Consider the following 13,391-nt stretch of genomic DNA (forward strand, 5'->3'; position numbering starts at 1 on the left):
TACTTTAAGGCAAGATCCCCGTCTTCTTCACTGATCATCCTTCCCAACTCCACCCATGATTGTACCATTTCCTACTGTTATCCTCCCCATCCACTCTGATCTCCTCCATAGCAACACTCCACTTCCATTCCCATTCCCATCTCCTCAGCAATCTTGCTTAAATCATCTTATCTCCCCCATTCAGCTGGAAGTCTTCCATTAATACTCCACCCATTCATTCCTCAACCATGGTGATAGTACAGTAATGACCTACTCTGTGGCTTGTACATAAATAACTGTTGAAGAACCGAAACTGTCATTGCAAGTAGGTGGAATGCACACTGAAGGATCATAATCTTGCACCCAAACTGAGACACCAGTTGAAGAATTGAGTCCTAAGTCCTTTGCACTATTAAATGCTGACATTTTTCAGTGCATCTATTTTGCACCTGCAAGATTACGAAGTTTCATTAAAAAAAGAGCATTATCATGTGATCCACTTGAAAAATCAAGCAGATCACACAAGTTAAGGCTCTTTTTTTCCTCAATCTTGTCCACCTACCAGACACCTCAAAACTTAGCTTCTCCAGATAATTTTACCCAATTTTGCCGGCCATAAGAGTTTTGCACCTGAATGACGAGGTTATGATGGTAATGGGGATTCAAATGATATAACTGGGTGATGGCGAAAGGCTGGAAAAAGCCTGCCCACGAAGCTGTTTTGGAACCCTTCGACAGGCAATAAAGCTGTGGCTTTATCTTCACCATCTAAGAAAGCTGTTATGGTTTCCAAAGCTACTGTGTGTCATTGACAATTAGGAACACTTAAAATCCATTAAAACAGGAAATAAATGAAACTAAAATTTTGATAAAAGCACTTAAATAATGAATATTAAACCAATTATAACATATGATGAAAATCTATCAGCTCATTCCTTCTTTCTATGCAATCTCCAATCAGATCAATGGGCCTGTGGATGCTGCACAACACTTGACAGCAGATTCCCAGTGTAAATGCTGGGAAACTCAACAAAACCCTTGCAGCGTAGCCAAGAAATTGCCTGGTCATTAAGTTGGGGAGTCTTGAAACTTGCTGGCAAAACCACACAGAAACCTGGACCAACACATGGGAATAGGAAGGTAATATTTTCTTCAGCATCCCACCAACCTAAACTTATTTCCCCTGTCTCACAAACATTCTGAGGTGTTGATAAATTTTGAGGTAGAGTTTTACCAAGAGCAAACAGCCGTGCGTTTTTTTTTAAACCCTAGTCACTGTTCATTGATACGGTTTGAGTGTGAGAAGCATCAGGTTATTCAACCAGACGCGGCATGACAATGGAGAGAAAAAAAATATGTACGTGGTCTTCAATCAGCCATGGTTGACTGAGTTATGATCATGGATATAAATTAGCACCCTGAATTTAGACAACTTTGTTTCTTTGGTAAAGTTAAATGTTCATTCTTAAAAGCATTTTATTATGCTACATAACCCTACTAAATAAACCAATGTAATTTAAATATAAATATCAGATACAATCATCTAGCCTCTTATCAATACTCAAAACAGATGAAGAATTGTAAAACCAAATACCAATTTATTTATCCTAACTTTGCTTACGCCAGCTCCATCAGTATAAATCTCAAGACAGTATTAGACATTACCTGCCAGACATGAAAGCCAGGTTAGTTCTGTAAGCACAAGACAGGGTAATGGTGCCGATAGGAGTTCCAACCATTCCAACCCGTACAGTCTGAAAACCTGTGAGAGAGGGATAGAGAGACACACACATTGGAGATAGGGGTGGGTGTGGGGCGGTTGGGAAAATAAACAGAAAAAATGTACTACTATGCAATGAAAATGAATAGTCAATTTATTAGTTATATGCTACATGCAAATAAATACACTGACTTCAATGCAACTACATTTCTGAATTAAAACGTGCAGTCACTTTGACACTGTGTGTTTAAACTTTTGTTTTGTACATTAAGAGAATCAAGGGTTTTGGAGATAATGCTGGGATATGTCGCTGAGATAGAAGATCAGCCATGATGAATAGTTGAGGAGGCTCAAAGGGCCAAATGGCCCCCATCTATTCCTATTTCTTATATTGTTAAGAAAGAAAGGATGAATTTGTGCTACTAAGGCTTCATGCACAACTATAAAGATCTTTATTAGTCACATGTACATCGAAACACACAGTGAAATGCATCTTTGCGTAGGATGTTCTGGGGGCAGCCCACAAGTGTCGCCATGCTTCCGGCACCAACATAGTGAATGGCGAGGTGGGTAAAGAACTACTGGCTTGCTCTAGTGGGCTGCATTGGACAAAGTTCCACCAAATCAGTATTCATGGTAAAGGCTGGAGAAAATTTGAGCAAATTTCTTCAAGTGTCTGAGAAATCAGCAGAAAATTGTTGGATGCAGCACTGTCTGGTATTCTCTTCCTAGGAATGTTTTTCCACAGCTAATATTTTTTGCGTGACAATATGATGATAATTTGCGAAATTTGAATTAGATGTATAAAAAAACTACCAAACTGCACATTAACAATCAGGAGGTTAAGAAATGCGATAAAACCATCTCCTTATTTAGATGGCTTTAAAAAGAACCTCTGCAAGGTGGGATAGGTCATTTAGATGGCTGGAGATGTAGCTTCCAAGCAGATCTTGTATGGCACATTATGTTTTAATCAACTGGGCAGAAGCAATGTTTAATATTCATAAAATACAACCTGAATGTTTGGCATTGGCAAAGACAGTTGGGAAATACCTCCAATGGACAAAAAAAGGGATGGTATTAATTCGACAATATGGGAGTATAACATAACAGCATCTAATTAGTCCATTTAAAGAAGACCATTAAACAAATGATTGCTTATAGAAATTACCCAAAGGAATCCTCCTACCCTTCTTCTACTCAAGTATAGTCATGTTAATTTAACAAATTTGGACTTCTGGACACCAAATGGAAATTTGAACATGATAGGTCTACTTTGAAGCACAAATAAACTACTTTACATGAAATTCCCCTTTAAAAATTGGCACTTTAGTTTACCTCATATGGCACAGTGCTTGGAAGCCCAAGTTGACGTTCAAATCCCATCATAGCCAGTAAAAAAAAAGCTAACAGCCAACTAGTTCTCTAACAATCATTGGAGAAATGAGCTTGAAACCTGTATCTGGTCTAATCTACCAGTAACGCCAATGCCACAGTACCAGTTAGCTCATTTGACCTTCAAAGGAGCTAGCAATAGGCCAGGAATAATCTTGCTTGTGTTATCCCATACATTATAAAAAGGTAGAGTAAAACTCTGATAATCTAGTACACTTGGGACTTTGGTATTGTTGGACTAACAAATTTCCCAGGCTACTGGACGTTATTTTTATTCATAACCCAACTCACTTTTTATTCACCGTATTTAGATGTTAGAGTTTTGTAATAAATTTTCTAGTGATCTGGTGAGTGAGAAGGAAGCGCAGGAACTGGGGCCCCCAACAAGTGGAAAGGACAGTTTAACCTTAAGCTGGTTTATCATCATGGGTGTTAAGGATTCTATACATATATAAAAAAACAGTTCTGCAATTCCCTAATTAGGCATGGAAAGCAAGATCTAACACAAAGAAGATATAAAATTTACAAACAAACCTTCACCGAGGCCACTCAGTTGCACTTCTCCAAAATATATCCTGTAAAAGTGAAAGCAAAGAGATATATCTCATCTAGTACTCAAGTAAAATACAATGACCATGCCTTAAAATAATTGGGTATGCTAGGAAACATATTGTGAAAAATAATTTCACTTCCCAAGGAAAGACAGGGTATCTTCTACACAAAAAATGTCAATAGTTGCATATCTACAAATGTGGCCTTTGGAGAAAGTTTTTGGATGAATAATCGTTTCAAGCAAACTTAGGGTCATTTCAATAGGAAATGGCAGCCCAAATCCAAAATTGAGAAATGTCATGCAAGACCCCTAATGACTATCCACCACTTCAAATATTTCTCTCAGATCGTATAGTTTACAAAGTGACTTTTCTTCCAGTTTTGAGGAATGCTTCGTATTTGAATACTTCTTCCCAAGCGATACTTCTCCTTTACTTATCTGGTTGATCTTCTTCCCATTTTAGTACCACCCTTCCTTGGAGCTATTGTGACATGATGAATTTAATAACATAATATTAGTAGTTTTTTGCTGTGCCTTAATCGAGAGCTGCCAATGCCTGAACCAATGTTGGATTGAACCCTAAAGCCGATGGGGAGATAAGGTATTTGTGTGACTCATTTGTATTGGTTTCAAATCTAAAGCATACCAAGATAGGTTTTATGCAAATTTATAATTAGGGAAATAATTGCCCTAAAGTCAGTATTTCAGTAAAAACAAAATTAAAACAGTTTGGGGGCAAATGACATAAAAAAACTTGGAGATGGCAGTAGATTGTTGTTGACAGAGTAATCCTAAAAATTGGATTAATAATAATCCACTGAAAACAAGTTCAATCTCCATAATGTGAGAGAATCTGGATTCTGTTTAAAAATATATTGAAAAGCTTGGAATAGTAAAGTGACCATTAAGTTGTTGGACTGTTGTAAACATCCACTGGCTCACTAATGTCATGAGAAAAGGAACAAAGACATCCTTTGCTAGGTTGGTTCATGTGAGGTTTCTAAAAACACACTAAATCTGGTTTCATCTAAAGTCACCTTGCAAGCCATCAATACATTGGGATGGGCATCAAATGAGTCTTACTTGTAACAACTACCTCAGAAGAATGAATTACGAGCAAAACATACTGTATTTCCATGCATTCATCCCAGTCCTTTCACCTTTTCAGTGGAGATAAATCAAACCCCACCAGCACACTGCTTGCAGAAAATCACAAGATTAGAACACTAGAAGCAGCGAGTAAATGGCCTTTTACCTGTACAGGATTACATAGTCATGTCCTTGCTTTCTGGATAGTTTGTATGCAGGTGTCACTCTTGTGATTGCAAGGAGTGATTTCAACAGCAATGACAGTCTGTTGTAGACAGTGTAGGAAACCTTAATCTCTTTATCACACCTAAATAAAACAAAAGATCAAAATTGTTGGAAAAGCAAGTCAACCCAAAACAGACTCTGCATTTCCATTCCATTTAGCATTTGTGGTAACGTTTCTGAAAACAGTGTTATTTGAACCAGCAGCAACCTGATCATCAGGATTTTAATCAAGTGCCCTTCACCCACTCTAACATGAGACAACTCTATCACTCCTCCGATACTGCGAATCACCAGAATGACTCAGGGAAGCAGAGCTTGTTCTCAAATTCCCTTTGATTTATCAATATAACATGGTTTAGTTTTAAATTTGAAATTATTCTGAAAGAACAAACCTACTTTTCACTCATTTCCAAACACCATGTTTCCAACTCCATAGAATCTCCCTGAAATATAAAAAGAGAAAAATGACATGTTTTCAAACAGTTTTTGAATACTAAAAGGTGTCAGCTTATATGTCTAAAATCCCTAGGCTGAAGTGACAGTGACTAACGATAGCACTCAGTTTACATGAAGACATAATATACTTCATCATATGCACTTGAATGCGAGAACACCAATCTTACTTTAACTATTACTGACTGGTAATTACCTTCTCAAGCTGTTATTTTTCTTATTGCCTCAAGAGAAATGTTTGACTTGCCACAGCATGGTTCAAAAAAGCACAGAAAAGTAATCAAAATGATAGGACAATATAAAAAAAAGATACTTCTATTGCGCTTTGTTTTTTGGGATCCAGGTAATAATACCATCTTCATTTATACCCCGTCCCCACTAGCAATAGGGCTTAAAATTCTTCTTTGGACATAATGAAAGGAAATCCCATTGATTCAACAGCAATAAGGAACAGCGGTGAAAGTACAATTTCTAAGTTGGAACTGTTACCATTCCATCGTTGCTGCTACAGTTTGCAAGGCAGAAGGTGTTGGTTAGGTAAATTTGCTTTATCAGCCTGTGTCAATGGACTCTATTCAGATACCAATACTGACCCTGGAGGCTGCAGCATATACAATCTTGAGGCAAATTTCATGTTCTGGTTCTGGATTTCTTGTGCACTACTGCTGTATCTGTCAAGTGAGTGGTTTCAAGCCCTGAAACTTGCCAATATTGAACAGAATTCAGGAAGCAGGCTATTTGTTACAGACCGCACCGTCTCTACCCTGACCTTATCATGCTGATGTTGATGTCCAGCTAAATAGTGAACCACTGATGACCTTCACACTGTTGATGGGTGAGATTAAGTGATGCGAAGTCTTGAAAAACATGTCATTAGTTGCGATTTCATTTATTTGTGATGCTCATTATCTGGTTTTTATGTTATGAATGTTGCTATCCAAATTTTGAACCAAGGTGTACGCAGTCTTGGTTCTTTAGTAGACTGACCAGTCTTCATAGGCATTCACACCTGTTCTATTGTGTCAGAACAGATACAAATGCCTATGAATTACTGTGGAATCATGAGAAAAACAGCCTCACTCTCTAACAAGTAATAGAAGGGAAGTAACTCATGAACTATTATGATGACTCTCACTTGCCCTCTAATAGGATCAAATAGGGATAGGCAAAAAATACCAGATCGTCACTGACAACTACATCTCGCAGATAAAAAGATGAAGATGGCTCAGGCAGTGGATGTTTCCTTAAATAATGGCCTACAGCTGCATCTATCCATCTTCTTGTGTGTCAAATGCAAAGAGAAATATGTTCCTTTTGACTCCCTCTGGTCAAGGTGAGCAGTTGAGGTTCCAATGGAAACGGAACTGAGGTCAGGCAGTAAACAGGTTACTGATGAGCAACCGTCTTAATGGCACTTGTGTCAGGTCTGCCAACATTCTGTTACTAATAGAGAGCCAAACAAAGTTGGCTGGGCTAAACTTACCTGGTGTGATTTTGTAGACAGGTCGTACTTGGACAACATGAGATATTACTGGCCAGAGTCATAGATGTAATGAACAGCCTTTGCCAGGTTTTCAGTACTATAGCTAAAATGCTCATAAAATTTTGTAATAGCCATTTAACCTATTCTCTCGGGACAATTCTTTGGTAAAATTATTCATTCTTTGGTAGAACTATTCAATGAGTCCCATCTTGTCACCATAATCTTTAAATGTATCCCTTAAGAGATTTACTAACCTTTTGAAAGTGATCACTTAATTCTCTTCTTCCACCCTTTCAGGTCATTCTTTTCAGATCACAATTCATTATGTGTAAACAAAAATGGTTCCTCAGGTCAACTCTTTTTTTTATTAATTGACCTAAATCTGTCTCCTGTGCCTATGGAAACAGCTTTTTTTCATTTTCACAATTTTAAATAACTTCATCAAGTTTCTTCCTAACTCACTGCTCCAAATCCCTAAGCCTAACTCAGTGAATGTTGACTGAACTCTTTAAAAAGTTCTAATAATTGCCATGCTCAGAACTTAATACTCTAGCTGTGCCAAAAACCTACATTTTAGACAATATTACTTCATTGCTTTTTGCACTCCATTCTTCAGTTAATAAAGCCAAGAAATAGACATGTGATTTCTTTCTTTAAAAATTACATCTTTTTGAACTTGTCCTCGACATTATTTATTTAATCCACAGATCTGACTGTACCTGCTTCTCTTTTAAAATACAGTCTTTCTTCACTTGTAATCAAAATGCAATGCTCAAAGTTGAAAGAGTGCAGCCTAGATTCTCAAGAACCCTAGCAATTATAAGATGTTGCAATTTTGAAGAAAAACTTTATGAAATAGGATCTTTTCACTAATAAAGAAGTTCACAGGACGACTTAATCATTGTTCAAAACGACAAAAGAACAGGTCCAACCAGGGAGAAACAACCAATTTCCAGTGACTAAGTGGGTTAGAGCGAGGAGATATAGATGTATAATTTAGGCAGCAAGCAGCAGAAACCATTTCTTTTAACATTAATACATCACTGGAATTTGTGAATGCTCCAAAAAAAAAGCATGGCAACCCATTTTGTATAAATATTGCTGTATGGAAGGCACTCAGTAGCTTCATAACTTCGTGAAGTGAACTGAATTGAGAGAAGACACAAGAGATGGCAGATGCCGGTTTCCTGAGCAACAAATAATTTGCTGGAGGAACTCAGAGGGTTGAGTAGCCTGTGGCTGCAAGATACTGTTGACGTTTTGGGTCAAGACCCTGCATCAGGACTGAGAGAACACTGGCATCTATGATGCTGGGATTTTAGGAAGGCCAAGAGTAAAATCTTCACTAGATTGCCACCATATTCTATGATGCATCTGGTGCTGTTCCTGCCACGCCCTTTAACACCACATTGACTCAGTGTTGGGAGATCCAAGGAAGTTAGATGGTGAGAGGGAAACATTATAAAGATTTATGGAAAGAATCTCTATAATTCTTCGACTTGTTTTGTTTCTATGCTCCAACTTTAGAACTTCTAATTGGTCTTAACCCTCTATCAGATCAGGCTTTATTTTATCTCTCTCCTAAGGTCTTTCAAAGTTTGATACACATTTTAAAAAAATGTTTTTATTTTATTATTTATTTTACTTCAAAATTAAAAAAGTTTAAGTAATTTGTCATTCTGTAAGTGACATGATTTCAATTTTTGATTGGTCAATTGGAGATTCTTTTAGGATATGACTACTTGGCCAGGATTTAAGCACCAGGCTGGCTAAAGTAAAAATATCAATTATTTCATGGCATCAAGTTCACTATCAACCTGTTGACAAATTTGGCTAAGTGATTGCTCAGCCGGCTGTTCAGCTACAGTACGTATCAGTGCTGCAAATCAGAACATTCAAGGGAGAGGCTGAAAAATTTAGGTGGTCCACATGGGAGCTTATAAAGAAATGATTGCAGTTTCTCCAGAGTTGTCAGGGAGACAGAATATACAAGATTGCTGATTGTGTAGCAACAGTAAATATGAAATGTTATTTGGCAATTGTATTTTTGGGCATAATGATTCAGCAGCTTTAGGTGGAAGCAAATCTTATGGTGATATTTATAGCAAAAATGTAGGCAGGCCAGTGAAAATTTAGCCCTTGCGAAGCTCCAGGAAGTGCAGCTGTTATTGCTGAGAAAATTCAATGGTCTGCCAAAATGAAACGCAAGCTCCCTTCTTCCACTGAATATTTGAAGTTGCTACATAATCAAATGACAACTCGGAGGTCCCTTTCAGAAATTAGCATTATTGGAGCATAATACAAAAAAGTTGAGAAAAAGATACATACATTATATAGATATTGACATGCAATTATAAAATTAAACCAAATTCCATACCTCAGATGTCTTCAGAGAAATTTCCACACACATCGACCGTCCAATTCCTGGAAGTTGCCCTGCCAGTGCCTTCTTCGCCTCGTGGGTAACTTCAGGAATATCCTTTATTGCAAGGTTAAACTGAAACAGGTAGTACAGTGCTATTTGCCATCAATCCAAGTATATAATAATATTAATTTAGCTTCTTCAAATTCATTCAAATTGTGGTTGATGAATTTAAGACTTCCATGATGATCAGATTTTATACTTAAAAAAAACAGAATATTTAATAGCAATCTTATTTCTGAGTTAATCATACATAACCTTTTTAAGAGACAGGTAACCACTTTCAGAGAAATGCTTTATTCAGCATCAAGCGTCGATTTTGAAAGAAAATATCTTGGCTGCTTAGCCATTTCTACAAAGCAAATCAATAGCTTGCCAAAACATTCAGCCTAGATACACACAGTTTGTGCAGGGGTAGTTGAAGTCTGTGAAACTGCAACTTTGCAACGGTTAGCATACAAGGGGAATATTTGGGAGAGAAGGTGAATTTCCTTACCCAGTCTGAGCCTGTAGGGGAAGAGCTTGAACGGGTACATATCTTTTCTCCAAGCCGTGCTTGTACAATCACCTGAACCGTCTGAAAAACATAGCAGTTAAAAGCATAAGAAATTGGAGCAGAAGTAGGCTGTATGGGCCCTCAAGCCACTTCTGCCATTCAACAAAATGGATCTTGGCTACAGTTCCACTTTCCTGCCCGATGCCATAATAATTCAAATAAGACACCATACAGTTTAATTTCGTGCCTCCATTGACAGCAGCAATGCCTTTAAGTTTTATTTATTAATCTAACCTTTGTTGCAATAATTCATAAGCAAAATAATTTTATAACTTTGATTCTAGCTGAAGACAACTAGGAAAGGAGATAACACAGTAAAAGAAAATTAGAGTTTTACTTTCCACTCTCTTTTTCCACCAACATAATTTGAAACTTAACCCACTAAAACACCCAGGAGCTACAGCTTTGTAATCATTCCACTTTAAGATTGCCTCATGACAATCCATTCATGGAAAGGAAGCTTTTTCAGTCTGTCACATTGCCATCTTTAGTTTAACAGCTGATGCGACGAATATTTTTATGATTGACAAACAATTGCAATGTATTAGTTATTGTCCTCATGTTCACACCATGAATGCTCCTCAACTGTAACTGTGAAAGTGTATGGATATCTAAAAATTTTAACATCTGTAACAAGCATTAAATTGAAATTGTTGTCATCAATCTAACAAACATATCAATTTATGATAATTTCTCACCATGTATGTACTATTCTTTTTAACTTTAATTGCGTTTAATATTATGTCTTTATTTATCTGTAGGTAACATGTGGCAATGGAGAGTTTTAGCTTCTTCACCTTTATTTTTAACGAAAGACCTTGATTTTTAACAAAAGACCTTGATTTTTAACTAAATCAAATGGCATCTTTTGAAGAAATCGACAGTTTTTTTTAGTGTTCAGACCAATATTTATTCATAATAAATAGAACTAAAACACAGTTAATCTAGTTATTAACATATCACTATTTGTGGGATCTCAGTGTGTTCAAATTGACTGCTATGTTTCTTTCAAAACAATAGCAAATGAACTTCAAAAGTTCTGAAGCTGGAGTGAGATGGTTTAAAAGAGGCAAGTCTCGGTGCTCGTTAGCTAGTTGTTAGTTAACAGTTGATTGGTTAATTAGTTGATTAACAGCAGCCAATAAAAAGAAGGCAGGGTCAAGTGGAGTGACCATTGTGAGGGTAAGGAGCTGAGACTTTAGTTTAAGGGGCTTCAGTGAAGAGGCACAGGTAAGGTTTTTATTTTCCTGTTAATCTGTAACATTTGACTAAGTGTAGACAAACTGGCAGTCAGGGTGGTGGAATGCTCCTCCTGCAAGATGTGGGAAGTTAAGGAACCTCAGTCTCCTTGTTGACTACATCTGTGGAAAGTGCACCCAGCTGCAGCTCCTGACAGACTGGGTCAAGGAACTGGAAGTGCAGTTAGATGTACTCAAGATCATCAAAGAGGGATATAGATTGGTTACAGATATGGGTGGAGAAGTGGCAGATGGTGTTTAATCTAGGCAAGTGTGAGCTGTTGCACTTTAGGAGGTCAAATGAAAGGAGACAGTATAGCTAATGGTAAGCCCCTTAATAGCATTGAGATACAGAGGGATCTTGGGCTCCAGGTCCATAGTTCACTGAAAGTGCTATGCAAGTGGATAAGGTGGTAAAGGTGTATGGCATGCTTGCCTTCATTAGTAGGGGTGTTCTGGGAGAGTGGAGGAGTTTAAAGGTGACATAAGGTGGAAGTTTTAAAGTGCAGAGTGGTAGATGCCTGGGATGGGTTACCAGGGTAGTAGTGGAAGCAGGCAGTTTGGTGGAGTTTGAGGCTTTTGGATGGACACTGGGATATGGATGATATACAAGAAGAGCTCATTTAGTATAAATGAGCATCAAGATTGGCACAACATCATGGGCTAGGTAGCCTGTCCAGTGCTGTACTGTTCTATGTTCTCTATTCGATGTATGAAACAAAAATTGGACATGCTCAGCAGGTCAGACTGCTGGGTGTTTTGAGGTAAGAAATATTGACTGTCTCTCTTCCCACAGATGTGGCATGACATCTTGTATTCCCAACATTGTTCTTATGGCAGGCTTTCAGCAGTGCTTTTGATTTTTATTCTGTTAGATGTAAATCATTCTGGAATATCCTGATGGCATGAAATTTCACCATGTTAAAGCATTTTAAAACTTTATAATTGTTCTATTATAACAAACCCATAAAGTGCAATATAAAATGGGCATGTGTGTATGTAGGCAGAGTTTTCTTGGTTTGACTCTATCTACAGGCAAGTACAAGTCTTGTTTAAACTGAATTGTCACATCCCTGTAAACATTAATTGGTAATATTCTATTTGTACCTTCAGGGCAAAGAATTTAATGAACTTATCCAGGTCCTTTTTATCCTGAGGACTCAGTTCACCATCCATGGTGGGAAAATCTGAAGATAAAGCAGAAAATAAAAATGCAATTGAACTGCACAAGTGAAGATATAGAAAATTGCAGCATTGTTTAAAAAGTAGCATGTTTCCATTAGCCAGCTTAAAGTTTAAACTTCAGCCTCCACATAAGGACTATATTCTCACTATTACTTCCTCTATAACCGCTCACTGGTAATCCAGGAATGGTATGCTTTTGCTCCCTTGCAGAGCCAAATGACTAAAATGCATCTCTTCAACCCTTGCTGATATACAGGTAACTTACTAAACAAAATCATACAGGAGGCAAAAATATTATCCCAGTAACTAATATTGATGGTTGCAGGCCTTGCAGATATAAATTTGTGAAACCTAACTTGCAAGAAACTCAGTTGATGTTGCCCTGCCTCAATCTTTAAATGTACACTTTTTTCTGATATGAATTTATGGTACTTTCTGAAAGCTGAAACTTATTTTCTGCCAAGATTTTTCTTGTTTTGATTACTGCCTATATTTCCCATGATGAAACTTTTAGCCTTTGGTAAAGATTTATTATTTTCCTGTGAGTACAAAGAATGTGGTGGTTTACCAGACAAACCCAATTGGTTTAAGCTGTACTTTAAAGTCCAGGTATAGATAAGTCCTGAACATAAAGAGTTCAAGCTGTAGTTACATGCTCAGCTGACCGAACAGACTTGTGTCCAAAACACTACTGGATTTTACTTCCATTGACTCTTCCTAATGTTCTATTATTCCACTATCATAGAAAGGAGTAATGTTTTCTGCTACATATTCATTGAATCTTAGAATTGTATCGCACAGAAATTAGGCCTTTTGGCCTACCTTGTCTACGCCCACTGTGGTGCATATCAATGCTAATTCCATTTCCCTGTATTAGGCCCATATCCTTCTACACCTTTCTATTCTGTACCTGTCCAAATTTCTTTTAAATGTTGTAAATCTGTCAACACCACCTCGGGCAGCTTGTTCCAGATAACCACATTATTGCTGGATTTGAAATTGGCTTATTATTGTAACATGTACTGAGGTACAGTAAAAACTTGTCTTGCATACTGTTCATAAAGATCAATTCATCACACAGTGCACTGAGGTA

The 13,391-nt window shown here is 37.3% G+C and overlaps 1 protein-coding gene across 6 annotated transcripts in view; it reads right to left on the bottom strand.

Moving 5' to 3' along the window:
• The window catches only part of atg13 (ATG13 autophagy related 13 homolog (S. cerevisiae)), a 67,801-nt gene that overhangs the window by 41,259 nt on the left and 13,151 nt on the right, over nucleotides 1-13,391 (bottom strand). For all 6 annotated transcript variants that reach the window (XM_052029336.1, XM_052029333.1, XM_052029334.1 and 3 more), the window contains exons 2-8: nucleotides 12,221-12,300; nucleotides 9,816-9,896; nucleotides 9,275-9,394; nucleotides 5,358-5,404; nucleotides 4,903-5,043; nucleotides 3,629-3,669; nucleotides 1,645-1,741 (exon numbers count right to left, since the gene is read on the bottom strand). In XM_052029336.1, the coding sequence (XP_051885296.1) occupies nucleotides 1,645-1,741; nucleotides 3,629-3,669; nucleotides 4,903-5,043; nucleotides 5,358-5,404; nucleotides 9,275-9,394; nucleotides 9,816-9,896; nucleotides 12,221-12,289 (596 nt within the window). In that variant the 5' untranslated portion in view covers nucleotides 12,290-12,300. The remainder of the gene's footprint in view (nucleotides 1-1,644; nucleotides 1,742-3,628; nucleotides 3,670-4,902; nucleotides 5,044-5,357; nucleotides 5,405-9,274; nucleotides 9,395-9,815; nucleotides 9,897-12,220; nucleotides 12,301-13,391) is intronic.

Source organism: Pristis pectinata, chromosome 14 (assembly GCF_009764475.1).
Source record: "Pristis pectinata isolate sPriPec2 chromosome 14, sPriPec2.1.pri, whole genome shotgun sequence".
Lineage (NCBI taxonomy): Eukaryota > Metazoa > Chordata > Chondrichthyes > Rhinopristiformes > Pristidae > Pristis > Pristis pectinata.